Raw genomic sequence first — 14,247 nt, forward strand, 5'->3', positions numbered from 1 at the left:
AACACTGTCGATTCGTAATAATTAGTGTCCCCTACATTTAGAACTGATTATTCAACTCAGTTCTCACATTTGCACACCTCTGACATACACTACAGTATTCTGTAAAACCAGCAAAATAGTTCAGAACAAAAGGGTCAGTTTTACCCCTGTGGGACAGCAAAGAAACTTCTGGGCGTAAACATTAAGTGAAAGGATTCAAACGTTAGCATTATCAGCAATACATTATTCAAACTCAGTTTACTTCTAATTTTCTCCCTCCCTTCAATCAACTGCAAAGCTAAGTCTCTTTCATTCCAAATACCATGTACTCAACAGGAAGAGATATAGCTGATAACAATATAAAATATTTGTCCTAAAATGACAATTCACTTTTTACAAATTTATTCTACAGATACACATACTGGACAAACGAGTGGCAACAAGAAGAGGGACAGCTAATACAGGATTGAAGATGTTATATCTAAATGCACGCAGTGTAAGGAATAAGATAAATAAGCTTATGGCGAGATTGAAATTGGCAGGTATGATGTGGTGGGCATTGTAGAGATGTGGTTGCAAGGGGATCAGGACTGAGAGCTGAAAAATCAAGGATATACATCCTATCGAAAAGAAAGGGAGGTGGGTAGAGGGGATGGGGTTGTCTTATTAATAAGAAATAAAATTAAATCAATAGTATGAAATAAAATAGGGTTAGATGATGTAGAATCTGTGTGGGTAGAATTGAGGAACTGCAAAAAAAGTTTTTAAAAATCTATAGTTGGAGTTATGTACAGACCTTCAAAGTCAGGAGTCGGGGCACCAGATCCACCAGGAGATAGAAAAGATGTGTAGGAAAGGCAAAGTTACAGTGATCACGGGGAATTGCATTATGCAGGCAGACTGGAAAAATCAGTTTGGTAGTGGATTGCAAGAAAGGAATTTGTGGAATGTATACACGATGGCTTTTTTGGAGCAGCTTGTGGTGGAAACCACTAGGGAACAGACAATACTAGATTTAGTTTTGTGCAATGAGGCAGACTTGATAAGGGAGCTTAAGTTAAGGAAACCTTAGGAGGCATTGCTCGTAATATGATTAAATTTACTCTGGAATTTGACAGGGACAAGATTTAATCAGCGGTCAGTGTTATAGTTGAATAAAAGGCCACGACAGAAGCATGAGAGAGGAGCTGGGTAGAATGGACTGGGAGAGGAGCCTAGTAGGAAAGACAGTGGGACAGCAATTACAGGGGTTACTGGGAGTAATTCAAGAGACAACAATTCATCCCAAGGAAAAGGCAGCATGGTACAGGGAGGATGAGGCAACCATTACTGACTAGGAAAGTCAGGGATTGCATAAACGCAAAAGAGAAAGCATATATAATGTGGCAGAGGGCAGCAGGTAACCAGAGAAATGGGAAGCTTACAAAGACCAGAGGGCAACAACAAAGAGAGGAGGGAGAAGATTAAATGAGGATAACCTAGCCAATAATATAAGGGGAGACTAAGAGTTTCTTTTCTAGAAAAACAGAATGGCCTGAAGGTGGATAAATCACCTGGAACAGGTGGACTACATCCCACAATTCTAAGGGACGTAGCTGAAGAGCTAGTGGAGGCGTTAGTGGTGATCTTTCAGGAACCGCTAGAATCAGGGTCGGTCATAGAGGACTGGAAAATTGCAAACGTGACATCCTTGTTTAAAAAGGGAGTAAGGCAAAAGAGAAAAAATTACAGACTAATTAGTCTAAGCTCAATTGTGGGTAAAATCCTGGAATCCATTGTGAAGAATGAGATTTCTGAATACTTGCATGTATATGGTAAAATGGGGCAAAGTCAGCCTGGTTTCATATGAGGAAGTAACGAGCAGGTTAGATCAAGGAAAGCCAATGGATGTTATCTACCTGGACTTCAAGATGGCCTTTGAAAAGGTTCCACACAGGAAGCTACTGAAAAAAATAAAGGGCCCATTGTGTTACAGATCAGGTGCTCACATAGATAGAAGCTTGGCTGTCTGGCAGAAAAAGAATTGGGGATAAAAGTGTCCTTCAAGATGGCAGCCAGTGACAAGTAATGTTCTGCAAGGCTCAATGTTGGGACCACAACTTTATACCTTATACATTAATGATTAGATGAAGGAACTGAGGGCATTCTGGCTAGTTTTGCAAATGATACAAAGATAGGTCGAGGGACAGGTAGTATTGAGGCAGCAGGGAGGCTGTAGAATGATTTGGAAAGATTAGGAGAGTGGGCAAGTAAGTGGCAGATGGAGTACAACATGGGGAAGTGCGAGGTCATGCACTTTGGTGGGAAGAATGAAGACATGGAATCTTTTCTAAATGTGGAGAAAATTGCAAAGAAACATGGGAGTTCTAGTCAGGGATTCTCTCAAGGTAAACTTGCAGGTTGAGTCAGTAGTTAGGAAGTAGTTAGTAGTTAGAAATGCAATAATGGCATTTATTTTGAGGGAACTTGAATATAAAAGCAGGGATGTGCTTCTGAGGCTCTACAAGGTTCAGGTCTGATCACATTTGGAGTGTTGTGTGCAGTTTTGGACCCCATTTCTCAGGAAGAATGTACTTGCCCTGGAAGTTTAAGAGGAGGTTCAAGAGAATGGTCCCAGGAACGAAAAGCATAAACTTATGAAGAGTGTTTGAGGACTTTGGGTTTATACTCAATGGAGTTTAGAAGGATGAGAGGGGATCTAAGTGAAACATACAGAATATGGAATGGCCTGGACAGAATAGACGCTGGGAAAATGTTTCCATTGGTAGGAGAAACTACGACTTGAGGACTCAGCCTTAGAGTAAAGGGAACACCTTTCAGCATGGAGATAAGGAGAAACATCTTCAACCAGAGGGTGGTGAATCTATGGAATTCATTGCCACAGAAGGCTGTGGAGGCGAGGTCATTGAGCATATTTAAGACTGAAATAGACAGCTTCTCGAATATCAAGGGAATCAAGGGTTACAGGAGAATGGGGTTAAGAAACTTATCAGCCATGATTGAATGCCAGAGCGGATTCGATGGACTGAATGTTCTAATTTCTGCCCCCAAGTCTTATGGTCTTATATATCGCCTCATCTTCCGCCTCGGAACACTTCAACCCCAGGGCATCAATGTGGACTTCAACAGTTTCCTCATTTCCCCTTCCCCCACCTCACCCTAGTTCCAAACTTCCAGCTCAGCACTGTCCCCATGACTTCTCCTACCTGCCTATCTTCTTTTCCACTTATCCACTCCATCCTCCCCCCGCCCCTGACCTATCACCTTCATCCCCTCCCCCACTCACCTATTGTACTCTATGCTACTTTCTCCCCACCCCCACCCTTCTCTAGCTTATCTCTCCACGCTTCAGCCTCTCTGCCTTTATTCCTGATGAAGGGCTTTTGCCCGAAACGTCGATTTCGCTGCTCCTTGGATGCTGCCTGAACTGCTGTGCTCTTCCAGCACCACTAATCCAGAATGATATATTTATAGGCATACACTATACTAACATCAACAACCAAGGTTCATTGATTCAATTAATATCAACACTTTGTTAAAAGCCACAAATTTTGGGGTGAGTCTTGTCTGTAATTCTTCATTTAAAATTGTGTTTTATGCTAACATGTGTTTCATGGGTAAAAACATTTCTTCATTAATTAGCTCAAATTATCAGTCTGTGTTCAGGCTCAACATTAAGATCAGCCTTTTGACTGTGATGAGCATCAGGGTGATTGGTCAAAGAAGCAATAGTGACATGAAAGCAATGATTTGAAACATTGAATGGCTAGTATCTGGAATGTACTGCCTAAGAGCGTGGTGGAGGCCGATTTAGTTCAGAAGGAAGAAAACTGAATAATCATTTGAACAGGAAACCTTTATGGGACTACATGGAAAAAGGTAGAGGGAATGGTACTTCCAGAATTGCTCATTCATGGAGCCAGTGCAGATATGGCATAAATGTTTTTTTGCTGTGCTGTAAATATTTCTATGACTATGTAATCTGTGTTGACACTTAGTACAATTCTTGGGGGCTACTGTTGTAGTGATTGGAACGAGATCAGCCAGGTTGTCCTCAGAATAGGAGTTCCTTGATTGAGGCTGTTAATCTGATCCAATCAGGGAGCCGTGGTTGACAGATAAAAGCAGCATGGTCACACACAACATGGGTGCTGGGGAAAAAAAAAATGAACAGAAGTGCATGATGTGTTCTGCTTGCTCAGAGGTGGCTCTTGAGGGAGAAGAGAAAATAAAAACAAAATGCATGGTCAAAGAACTGTTTACTCAGATCCTGCTTGAATGGAGTTGGATTAGTTTCAAGTATTCTCCATGTGTCAATAAAAGGTGATTTGGGGAGGAAACACTGGCCTCTGGAGTTTTTCCAACTGTACTGTTGGATACACCACCTTGGAAAAGCTGTTAAACCAAAACTCCGTTGCTTATTCAGACAGTGCAGGGATCAACTGCATGAAGTAAAAAGAAAAAGCTAATTCTCCCATTGCCCCTCATCAGCACCACTAGAAATAGATCAACCATAATTTATCTTAGTTAATGTTTGCAAGCCCCTGCTGTACATAAGTTGGCTTCCAAGCTATTCACCTGATGACAAACACTCATTTCAAAAATAATCAGTTGTTTACATAATGCACTGGGATATCCTGTGGGCCAGAGAGATGAATAAATATCTGGTAAGCAAATAACTTAATCAAACATTAGGAAAGCACACTTGATAATCTGAAGGTTCATGGTAAGTTCTAATGCTGTAACCATGGTTTTGGTTGTGTAGTGTACAAATGTTTGCAATGACCTCATTCCAAAGACGTCCTGATCAACAGCCATTTCCTTGTTCTTCCTACACAAAATGTTTTCACTGCATGACTATGTTAAATTGTTTTCACTTTTTCTGGCATACTATGATAGCTCTGGGCATGTAAGCAAATGTCATACTTTTAATGAACAATAATTGTGAGGTGTCTTATGGCTTCAACTACAGTCTATATTCCAAGCACCACACATTGAATCACAATTTTTATGAATAGAAGTACACTAATCAATCATACTAATTCCATTAATTTTATCAAGCTGCGAAAATTAAAAGATAGATGTATCAAGTTCGTAAGGTTCTGTCAATGCAAATTTTAAGTTGAAAATACACTTGTGATCCAATCTGCATGATCGACAAGAAAAGACTGTCCACCTAGTCACCCATTTAACTTGCTTCCATTAAATAAGAGACTGACTTTCCTCACTTGCAGAAAAGTTGATTAACTTTGAAATCAATGTACAGTCAGATATCAAAGTTCAGCAGAGAGAATATTGTCTCCCAAAATTTATTTCAGCATGATTCATTACATCTGCTCACTTTGTGGACTCACAAATTTCATCAGTAGGCAACAGCTGTAAAAATAACGACCCCTTTCTGAGAAGTTATGACTGTGGTTTGTGAGGGACAGATATTCAGAACACATGGAATGGATTAAAAATCTTACCTAAAACTTTCATATCTCTAACTTGATTTGTTGCTTACATTTAAAATAGACATATTTTTAAAATTTTGAGAGTTCTTGATTAACAACTTAACCAGATTTTGTTTTGAGTTCTCTACATCTGAACATATATATTTTCATTAAAAGCCAATAAAGTCACAAAACAAAAATGGCCTTGGAGTGAAGTATTGCAAGGATGGTGATGCTTGTGATGCTCTACGACAAGGGACAGGAGATCAGAAACTGGAAAGGGTTAAGTGGGACTGCACTTTTAAGCATCTGTGTTTCAATTTGTTCTCAATAGGTTTTCAATACATCCGCTTGATACTAATGGACAGAACATTACCACAATCTAGAGATAAATTAACTCTAGTAATTTCCCTATCAAATAGAAACAAATAACTTTTGGCTACAGAAAACGTACCTAAAGGCAAACACACAGCTCTCCCTCGACACACAGGGAACAACTTGCATGAAACGAGTGTCTGCTCAGTCGCCAGTTTCAGTAAAATAAGTGCAATGAACAGACCTCTGTCTTCACTTTCTTGGAGAGGTTAAAGAATTGGTAAAGAAGGATTCATAAAAAGTCTATTCCAAAACTTCATAAGTAAAGATTTTTGAATTGCTATCAATCCATGCATAACAAGCACCCTCGAACAAGGAAGCAACAGTGGCAAGATAATTTGCTTCTCTGATGCTGACTGTGGAATAAATGCTGGCCCGGATATCATGGGTAAATCTCCACTCTTTAAATAGTGGCATCTTTTATATCTATCCAACAGTACAGATGTTGCCTCCGTTTTACATCTCATCCAAAAGGTAGATAATAATTTTAATATACTCTATATGTAGACCTTTGTTGGATGAACTTGTGAAAAGGCTGCATAAGCAGCATGTGTGTGGAAGCAAAACCAAACATTTCAACACTTTCAGGAATGTATTGTGAAACACAGGGGTGTTTCAAAATTCCATATTTTGTTACAGACTGAAATTTATACCTTGAGGGAAGACATGTGTGAGTAAATACAGACCAAGGTCATTACATTAGCTTCTCACACTGGTGTTAGTAATGTCCTGGAAAAATCAATATAAAATGCAAATTTAATAGACGATTTAATACAGGTAGCTGAATCTAATTCCAAACAATGCTAAATCAATTTAGAGGTATTGAAGTGATTTCTAACACAAATGGACACTGGTTAAAGAAAATTACCATTGTAATTTCTTTCCAAAGCCAATTGCTTTTCTCATCCTGGATGCCCTTTAGTACAAGCAGAGACATTTCCATTATTAAGATACTCCATTACACCTCTTACACTAAGTTTCACAAAAAAAACCCTCAAAGGAACCTTGAATTTAATTACTGTTGTTAAAACATTCAGTGGTCTCTTTCTGATAATTGATAAAACAGTATTACTATCAGAGATATGCTTCTTCTGAAAAAGAATTAAACAAACTTGGATTTATATAACCAAAAGAGAAAATGCTGGAAAATCTCAGCTAAAGAGCTTTGACAAAGGGTCAGTTAGACTCGAAACGTCAGCTCTTTTCTCTCCTTACAGATGCTGCCAGACCTGCTGAGATTTTCCAGCATTTTCTCTTTTGGTTTCAGATTCCAGCATCCGCAGTAATTTGCTTTTATTTTGGATTTATATAACAGCTTTCACACACTTGGGACATTACAATGCCCTTCATCTAGGTGATAGATCACAGGATCCCTGTCAAGACTGCTTTGGAATGATGTCTAGAAACAACACAGACATTTATGAGGATTTCCACTGAAGAGGAGGTGAAGCAGGGCCAGAACGGGGCAGTGGTATGGAGGTGGAACAGATAAACTAAATTGTTGCTCACTTCAGGTTCAAAAGGGACAGCAAGGTTGCAAACCTCAGAAACCTGCCAGTGAAAGAGACAGTCAATGGAGATGGTATTAGGACAATGGTTTCAGTCTTCCCAATATGCAATAAAGAGCATTTCTTCTCATCCATTATCAGATGTAGGACAAACAGTCTGATAATTTAGAAGCAGTGCAGGAGCTGAGTGGACTGAGGGGGGTACAATTCTCACCTGACAGATATCATCTCCAATAGTGAAGGATCCTCCTTAAATTTTGCAATGCAGTGTTCTCCTTCATTTTGTGCACAAATCATTAGCGGGCCTTGAATGCCATGGTCTTCAAACTCAAATTCAACTACTGTGCCAAAGTTGCAATAGGACACAAGGTCACATGGTCATGGAATTTTCAGAATACCTTCATTTTAGTTAAGAGGCAAACTATGTGAAATAAGGTGAACGTATGCTGTCAAAACCAATGCTTGCTGGAAATAGACAAAGATAAAGCACTTACCCTCATCAGTAGGATTGAACCCACAGATATCACAGATGCAGCGAACCCACTTATTCATTTCTTCTTCAGTGTCTGCTACCAGGTAGAAGACACGGTCAATTGTTCGGATATCAAAAATATAACTGTTCTCAAGATCCTTCTTATTAAAGGTTAGCCCAGCATCCACTTGTTCACAAAGATTCAAGTCAATGACACGGATTGGTTTCTTTGCATGATCATTTTTGTAGTATTCCAACACATCGGGATCGCCAGTCAGACGGCCGCTTCGAAGCACAAACCAACGCTTCTTCCATGCCTGAAACAAACCAAGAAAAATATATTATTGAAGTGTCAAAGCCATTAAAATTCTCAAATTTACTGTGTAGTACTTTGATGAAACCAACCTGTGTTTAAATGTTAAAAGGGAGAGTGGAAAGGAGGAGACACGATTACAGACATTACATCGGTAAATGTTTCTAGGGTCGTCGAATTACTCAATGTAGAATTTTTATCCCACCCCAACATGCCCACAGTAAGAGTGCAGGGGAAGAAGTCCTATTAGAATATACCTTAGTCATGCTCTAATAGTTCAACGTTACAATTACGTAGCTCTTTGTAGCTACAAAACATCAACCAGCCTCAGCAAAGTGCAAAAAATAAATCTTTTTATCAGGTGATTCCATCTCATTGGAGGTGGTTTCAGGCCAATCTAGATCCAACACATCCTGCTCGGAATAATTTGTTTACATTTTGACAGTTGTGACAAATGTCACCACAGCAGCTGAGACAACCCACAACATTCTGAACGTAAAGTTCTAAAGGAAAAAATCAATTTGTCCTATCAGCCAAATGTTAATAAATTCTTCTAAAAGGTTCTAGGATTCATATTCACACTTTTGCCAAAGACTAACCAGTTATTCACCAGGCTATAAAATTTACCCGTCCACCAGAATTTCAGTGAAAGCTGCCCATTATATTGTTTATAGCTAAACACAGACTTAACAAGAAGGGCCAAAACAAAAAGGATACAGCAAAGGGGTGTATGGAGAGAGGTGGTTACAAGATGGCTGTGTCCTTGGGAAAGGGGACAGTGAAGGAGTATACAAGGAGGTTGTGGACAGAGAAGGAGCTGCATGATGGGTGCAGGAAGGAACAAAGTGGCACAAAGATCTGTGTAGGGATAATGAGGCTGAGAGAGGAGTTCGAAAGAGAAGATGGCTGCAACAAGATTGTTCAACTTTTTCCCAGCAATGGTCACCACACCCCATACAACAATAGCCAGCTCTCATCCTGCCATACCTACCATATCTCGACCCCTCTCCCATGACAATATTCACTGTCCCATCCCAGCAACATTTCACATCCTCGGTCAGTCGTATTCTTCGCCATCCCTTGCTCCCCAGGCAATGCTTGCTCCCTTCTAAACAGAACAGCGGTCCCCCCCCCCCCCAAAAAGACATTTTCACATAACACACATATACCAATTGCTATGTGGATAAATGTATTACCTCTTATAGTGTGTATGGAATCATGGTGTGCCTAGATCTTACAAAGCAGCTGCAATAATGACATCTGCAAAAGCTATTCATTCACTCTTAGCAACGGTAATGACTTTAAGATTTAAAATGGAATTTCTTCCCGTTTTTCTCAGCTTGGACCCTTTGGCTAACATTCTAGTCCCTTTTACCTAAACTCTTGTAAAGCACGAAGGGGGTTGGAACAATAAATATCTATAGTCAGAGACAGAAAATTAGGCATGATTCCTACCGGGATCAATTTTTTTTTCCCCATGTACCACTCAATGTTGTTACTAACTTATTTTATTAGTGCAGTCACATGGTAACAACATCCACTGTATTTATGTTGATAGACTAGGTATTTAGACACACGGAAATAAAATTTGAATAATTCATCAGTAGCCTAACAGTAAGCAACTCTCTATTAAAATTAAAGCCACAGCACACATTAAAGCATTAATTTCCTCAACCACAGCATTTAAATTGATACAAGACAACATGCATTAGTTAGGAAAAAGTTTTTTGTTTAACAAAATAACATGCATCTCTCCATACAAAAACATATTATCCTAAACACATCTTCCACAGACTGGTGACCTCACAGCTAATGCATTTAGATCATAAGTTCTCTAGATAAAACCTGCTAACTGGACAGTTATTGCATTTTCCAATCTTTTTCAGATTTGAATTCAACAATTAGGAGTGTTCCTTACAACAGGATCAACTACATTTCTTCTCAAATATAGTAGCTCCTGAATTTACAACTTTTAAACTAAGATTCCATAGCAAGGAAATTACTATTTCTGTAATTTAAAGTCTTTTTTCCCCCCTAAGTATCCTAGTTAGGCGAGTTTTGTTTTTCCTTTTTATTACGTTCAACCCAAGTCTCTGTTTCAGGCAATCTGATCCCACTATCTTCATTGGATTCACTGATCAATCCAGACTGGTTAAAAATAACAATCAGAACACAATATCAGTGATAGCAACTCAAGTTGAAGGACTCTCCCCAAATTGGGAGATTTGACCCCTAATTGCTAAGTGACCTGCTCCAGTACTACACTGAGATTTAGCTGTAATTTTCCATTCAGTTTATGAAGTTTGCCTTGAACTCTGAACCTTCTGACTTGAAGTGGGGCCAGGGGCCTCCTTGGTCCACGGTCCTCAGCATAACAACTAATCTGTCATAAAAGGAATCGATTTGTCTGAGGCTGGGGAGGCAATAGTTTCCATGCTATTTTACAACAACACACCACTGCATCCTTGAAAGGATATTACTTATAAGTAACAACATGGTTTATTATACAATGACCTCGGCCCATTTTGTTTGATGAGCTGCTGCCACGGTTACAACACCAATAACTAGTAAAGTTAGTTATTAAGAGCAGAGATCTCATATTAACAATTGGAACTGTAAATAGCCTGTTTCTTGAAATTATTTGAAACAATTTCAAACAAATAGTATCACAAGTACAATACCTCACCATTGCTAAATTTTAGTCATTAGGAAGAATAAATAATGACTTGAAGATGAATTTGTTCTTTTGCAAGTGGCTGAACTGGACAGCCTGTGTGGATCAGATTTGTGATAGCAGCACAAGGTCAGCTTGTTCCCGTTTTGGCTTGCCTGGGTTTGGGACATGCCTCCTTGTCTTACCAATGATGGAGGTAGTAATGCTGAGTCAAATTTGCCTTCAAACAGAAAAGAAGAATTTGCAAAACACAAATGATTATTTTCACCCCTAAAAGAACAGGTGGGTGCAAGAAAACCAAGCATATTATTCAGCCACACAGAACAGAATATCCCAAGTGAGAGTTCCCACTATAGCAAGTGGGTGCCAAATTTTGGCAACAGGAAACTATAATTTTTTGGGGCAAGAGGGAAATGTGTGAATACTCCTACTCTTAATTGTTATCCAGCAATTTGTTGGACAATATTCAAGTGTAGGTGTTCAATGTGGGGCATAATTACATGTTGTAGCAGGTGCCAGATTTTGTCACAGCACTACTTTTGTGAAACAGCAAGTTTTAGTAGTTTTAGGATTCCAGCAGTGCTTTAAAAGAAAACAAAGATAATGTTTATATTGAGAGGCTAAAAATGAATTCCAGCTCAAAACTCCACAAGTTACAGACCAGTTTGTTAGTGTCTTGGTGAAGTTAGGTTTTAAATGACTTTTTCCAGTTTGATTCTTTGGGGAAGTTGGAGTGTAGCATCTTTCAATACTGCAGCCTTGAATGCACAATGCTGTAACAGTGAGCAGTGAGCATAGTTTTAGTTATGAAGCGCCAAGGCCTTTCCAAGTTGAAGACACGGAGCTATTTAGTATTAAGCATTCCACCGGGCACTCTGCAACATACACCAAAGGTCGTCCATAATTAAAGTAGCTGCATTTCATTAAGGATTGCCGAATAGAAACTGTCACCTATTTGCAAATGGCTAAAACGCTTTGTCACATGCCCTAATTTGGCAGAAACTGCCTTAGGGGTGTTCAAAAAGTAAGTAAATGTACTTCATAAATATATACTCAACATAGCACCACCATGCAGCAATTCAGGCAGAGAAAGCTCTTGCAACAAATAAAGCAGATTCACGTGCAGCTTTTCATTTTACTAACAAATACAGAAAAATGTTCCAAGTACACTTACATATGCCATGCGACTGTGAATACAATGATCACATGTTGAAAAATGTTTATTAACTAGCTTTTTATTTAATAATTATAGATGTAAAGATGCCATATTTGTATTCCTTATTAGTCATGCTTAGAGAGTGGCTAATATTTACCAAAATTGTTGGCTACCAAGATAAATACTTGGATTAAACTTTTCATAATATAGTTAAATGTCATACATAAAATTAACTATTCGAGTTTACCAAAGTTCCAAGCTTGTTCCCTGGTTTGTGCCAAGTGATCCATCTACTGCTGTCCTTAACTGGAGCAGTGATGGGCTGTTACAATTCATCTCAGCACTTCTGAGCTAGAGTAGGGTTAAAAATTAGTCAGGATTCCCATTCCCGATTGCTTGAGGTGAAAGTCCGACTGGAAGTGCAAGTGAGGACATTGGATAAGGCACTAGCACTGTCAGTGTCTATGGATCCACATCCCAGGAAGGCTAGGGTTTTCAAATGGAACCAAGAAAAAGGGAGAAAACAGGAAAATGGGACTCAGGGAAGGAATCAATATTGTGAAAGTCAAATTTTAACAGGTATTTCAAATAATGCTAAATTTTAAACAATAATCTTGTGAAATACAAATCAATCCTAAAACTTATAAATCACATGGCTCTGTACTGACTGCTGTGGTGAAAAGCAGATGTATGAATGGTTAGAAAAAAAAACTTGGGATGAATTTTCCGAGCCCTGAATCCACATTGCTATGTTCCCTGATGCTGTGCCAACCCTGGGTGATTATTGAAGGGTGGAAATTAGAACCATCGTCCCTGATGAAGACACATAGCGAAATCAGACCGGCTGTGCATTTCCAGCACCCTACTCTTTCACTCTGATGTTCAGCATTTGGAGTCCTCACTTTCACATAAGTCAAGGGTCACTTTGCCCTCGTGCTGTAAATTTTCCCCAGTGTCAAACAGGCTCCGTGCTGCATCAAGAGTCTGGTAACATTGCAGAGACACCTCTCACTGGGCAGTCAGTGGGCTGAAGTGGTGACTGAATTAATCAAGAGTATCAAGGAGCTGCAGGCACTCTTCTGGTGTGACCAACAATTTTGGAGACCTCTCATCGCGCTTTGCCATCATTTCTACCACTGTCTTCATGTAAAAAGTACCAATCCTGCCTTTTCACTTCTCCCCAGAGAAACTGGTGCATTTCACATGTTTCTGAATCTGATGAGATGGAGCAGGTGCCAATGCTGTCGTTACGTCGGATCAATTTCATCAGTCCACCGACTGTAGGTTGAGCAACAACACACCTTAATGCACACACATGTAGACAATTAGCTAAGCTCCCTGCAGAACCAGTTAAAATACCAGCCTTTAAATTAATTTGCTGCAAGGCAGAAAGTAGCAAATTCACAAACAAATTTTGTATCGATCTTTCGCTGGACCATGAGAATAACTTTGAACCTGCTCTTAGATCTGCATGGGTCATCATAAAATGGTCAGAAACATTCTAAGGCTGTAGTTATAATTACATGAAGGTTCTAGATTGTATATCCCATAATGCATCTCAATAGTATGTCACATTCTTTGATTGTTGAACAACACACGTAGTACAGTATTTTTACAAAAAGAATACAGTACTTGCTCTGTTTACACATTCCTTTGGAATTATCTTTTATTCTAAAACTGTATATACTATATTTCCTTTCCATTGCATTGAAGTTCCTTCCTACACAGCAAACCTTCACTCTAAAAACATTTACTGCCATTCCACATTATAGTCTGCAGAGCTTTTGCAGCACAGTGCTACAAAGGCAGGACCACATATGTAAATAACTGAAAGGTTAATATTAGAGTTTTTTATTTAAATTTTCTGCAAGTGCTAGCAAACCCAAATATCTTCCTTACAAATGGGGTAGAGAGTATTTAGCAGAAGTCAAGTCATTTGGGTAGTCAAAGTTCAGATCAATTGATTTGTTCAATTGCAGCTCAGACTAAAATGAGTACTTAAGTTATTGGTGCTGTACCTGACAATATTTTGTTAGAATGCAGAATAACCAGTTTGACATTAAACATTTCATGTATCTGCACATTTGGCAATTGTTATCAACAGAAACATCACATTAAATTGGTTGAAAGTGATAGTCTTAAGAATATCAAAACAACATTAATTTCACCACCCTAAACCAAACCACTAATAATAATTTCAAATCAAAATGGACTACATCAACAAGCTATAAAATTGTAGGTTTAACATACTCTCTGTGTAAAAATGCAGTCAAGTGTCATGGTAAGTGTTTATGTACTGGAACAACCAACCATCAATGTGTTGGCCAACAGAACC

General features: G+C 39.0%; 1 protein-coding gene across 10 annotated transcripts in view; it reads right to left on the minus strand.

The window, feature by feature from the left end:
* The window catches only part of gab1 (GRB2-associated binding protein 1), a 219,579-nt gene that overhangs the window by 68,067 nt on the left and 137,265 nt on the right, over positions 1-14,247 (minus strand). For all 10 annotated transcript variants that reach the window (XM_060851704.1, XM_060851711.1, XM_060851709.1 and 7 more), the window contains one exon: positions 7,792-8,086. In XM_060851704.1, coding sequence (XP_060707687.1) covers positions 7,792-8,086 — 295 coding nt within the window. The remainder of the gene's footprint in view (positions 1-7,791; positions 8,087-14,247) is intronic.

The sequence above is a fragment of the Hemiscyllium ocellatum genome, chromosome 36 (genome assembly GCF_020745735.1).
Source record: "Hemiscyllium ocellatum isolate sHemOce1 chromosome 36, sHemOce1.pat.X.cur, whole genome shotgun sequence".
NCBI classification, from domain to species: Eukaryota; Metazoa; Chordata; class Chondrichthyes; order Orectolobiformes; family Hemiscylliidae; genus Hemiscyllium; species Hemiscyllium ocellatum.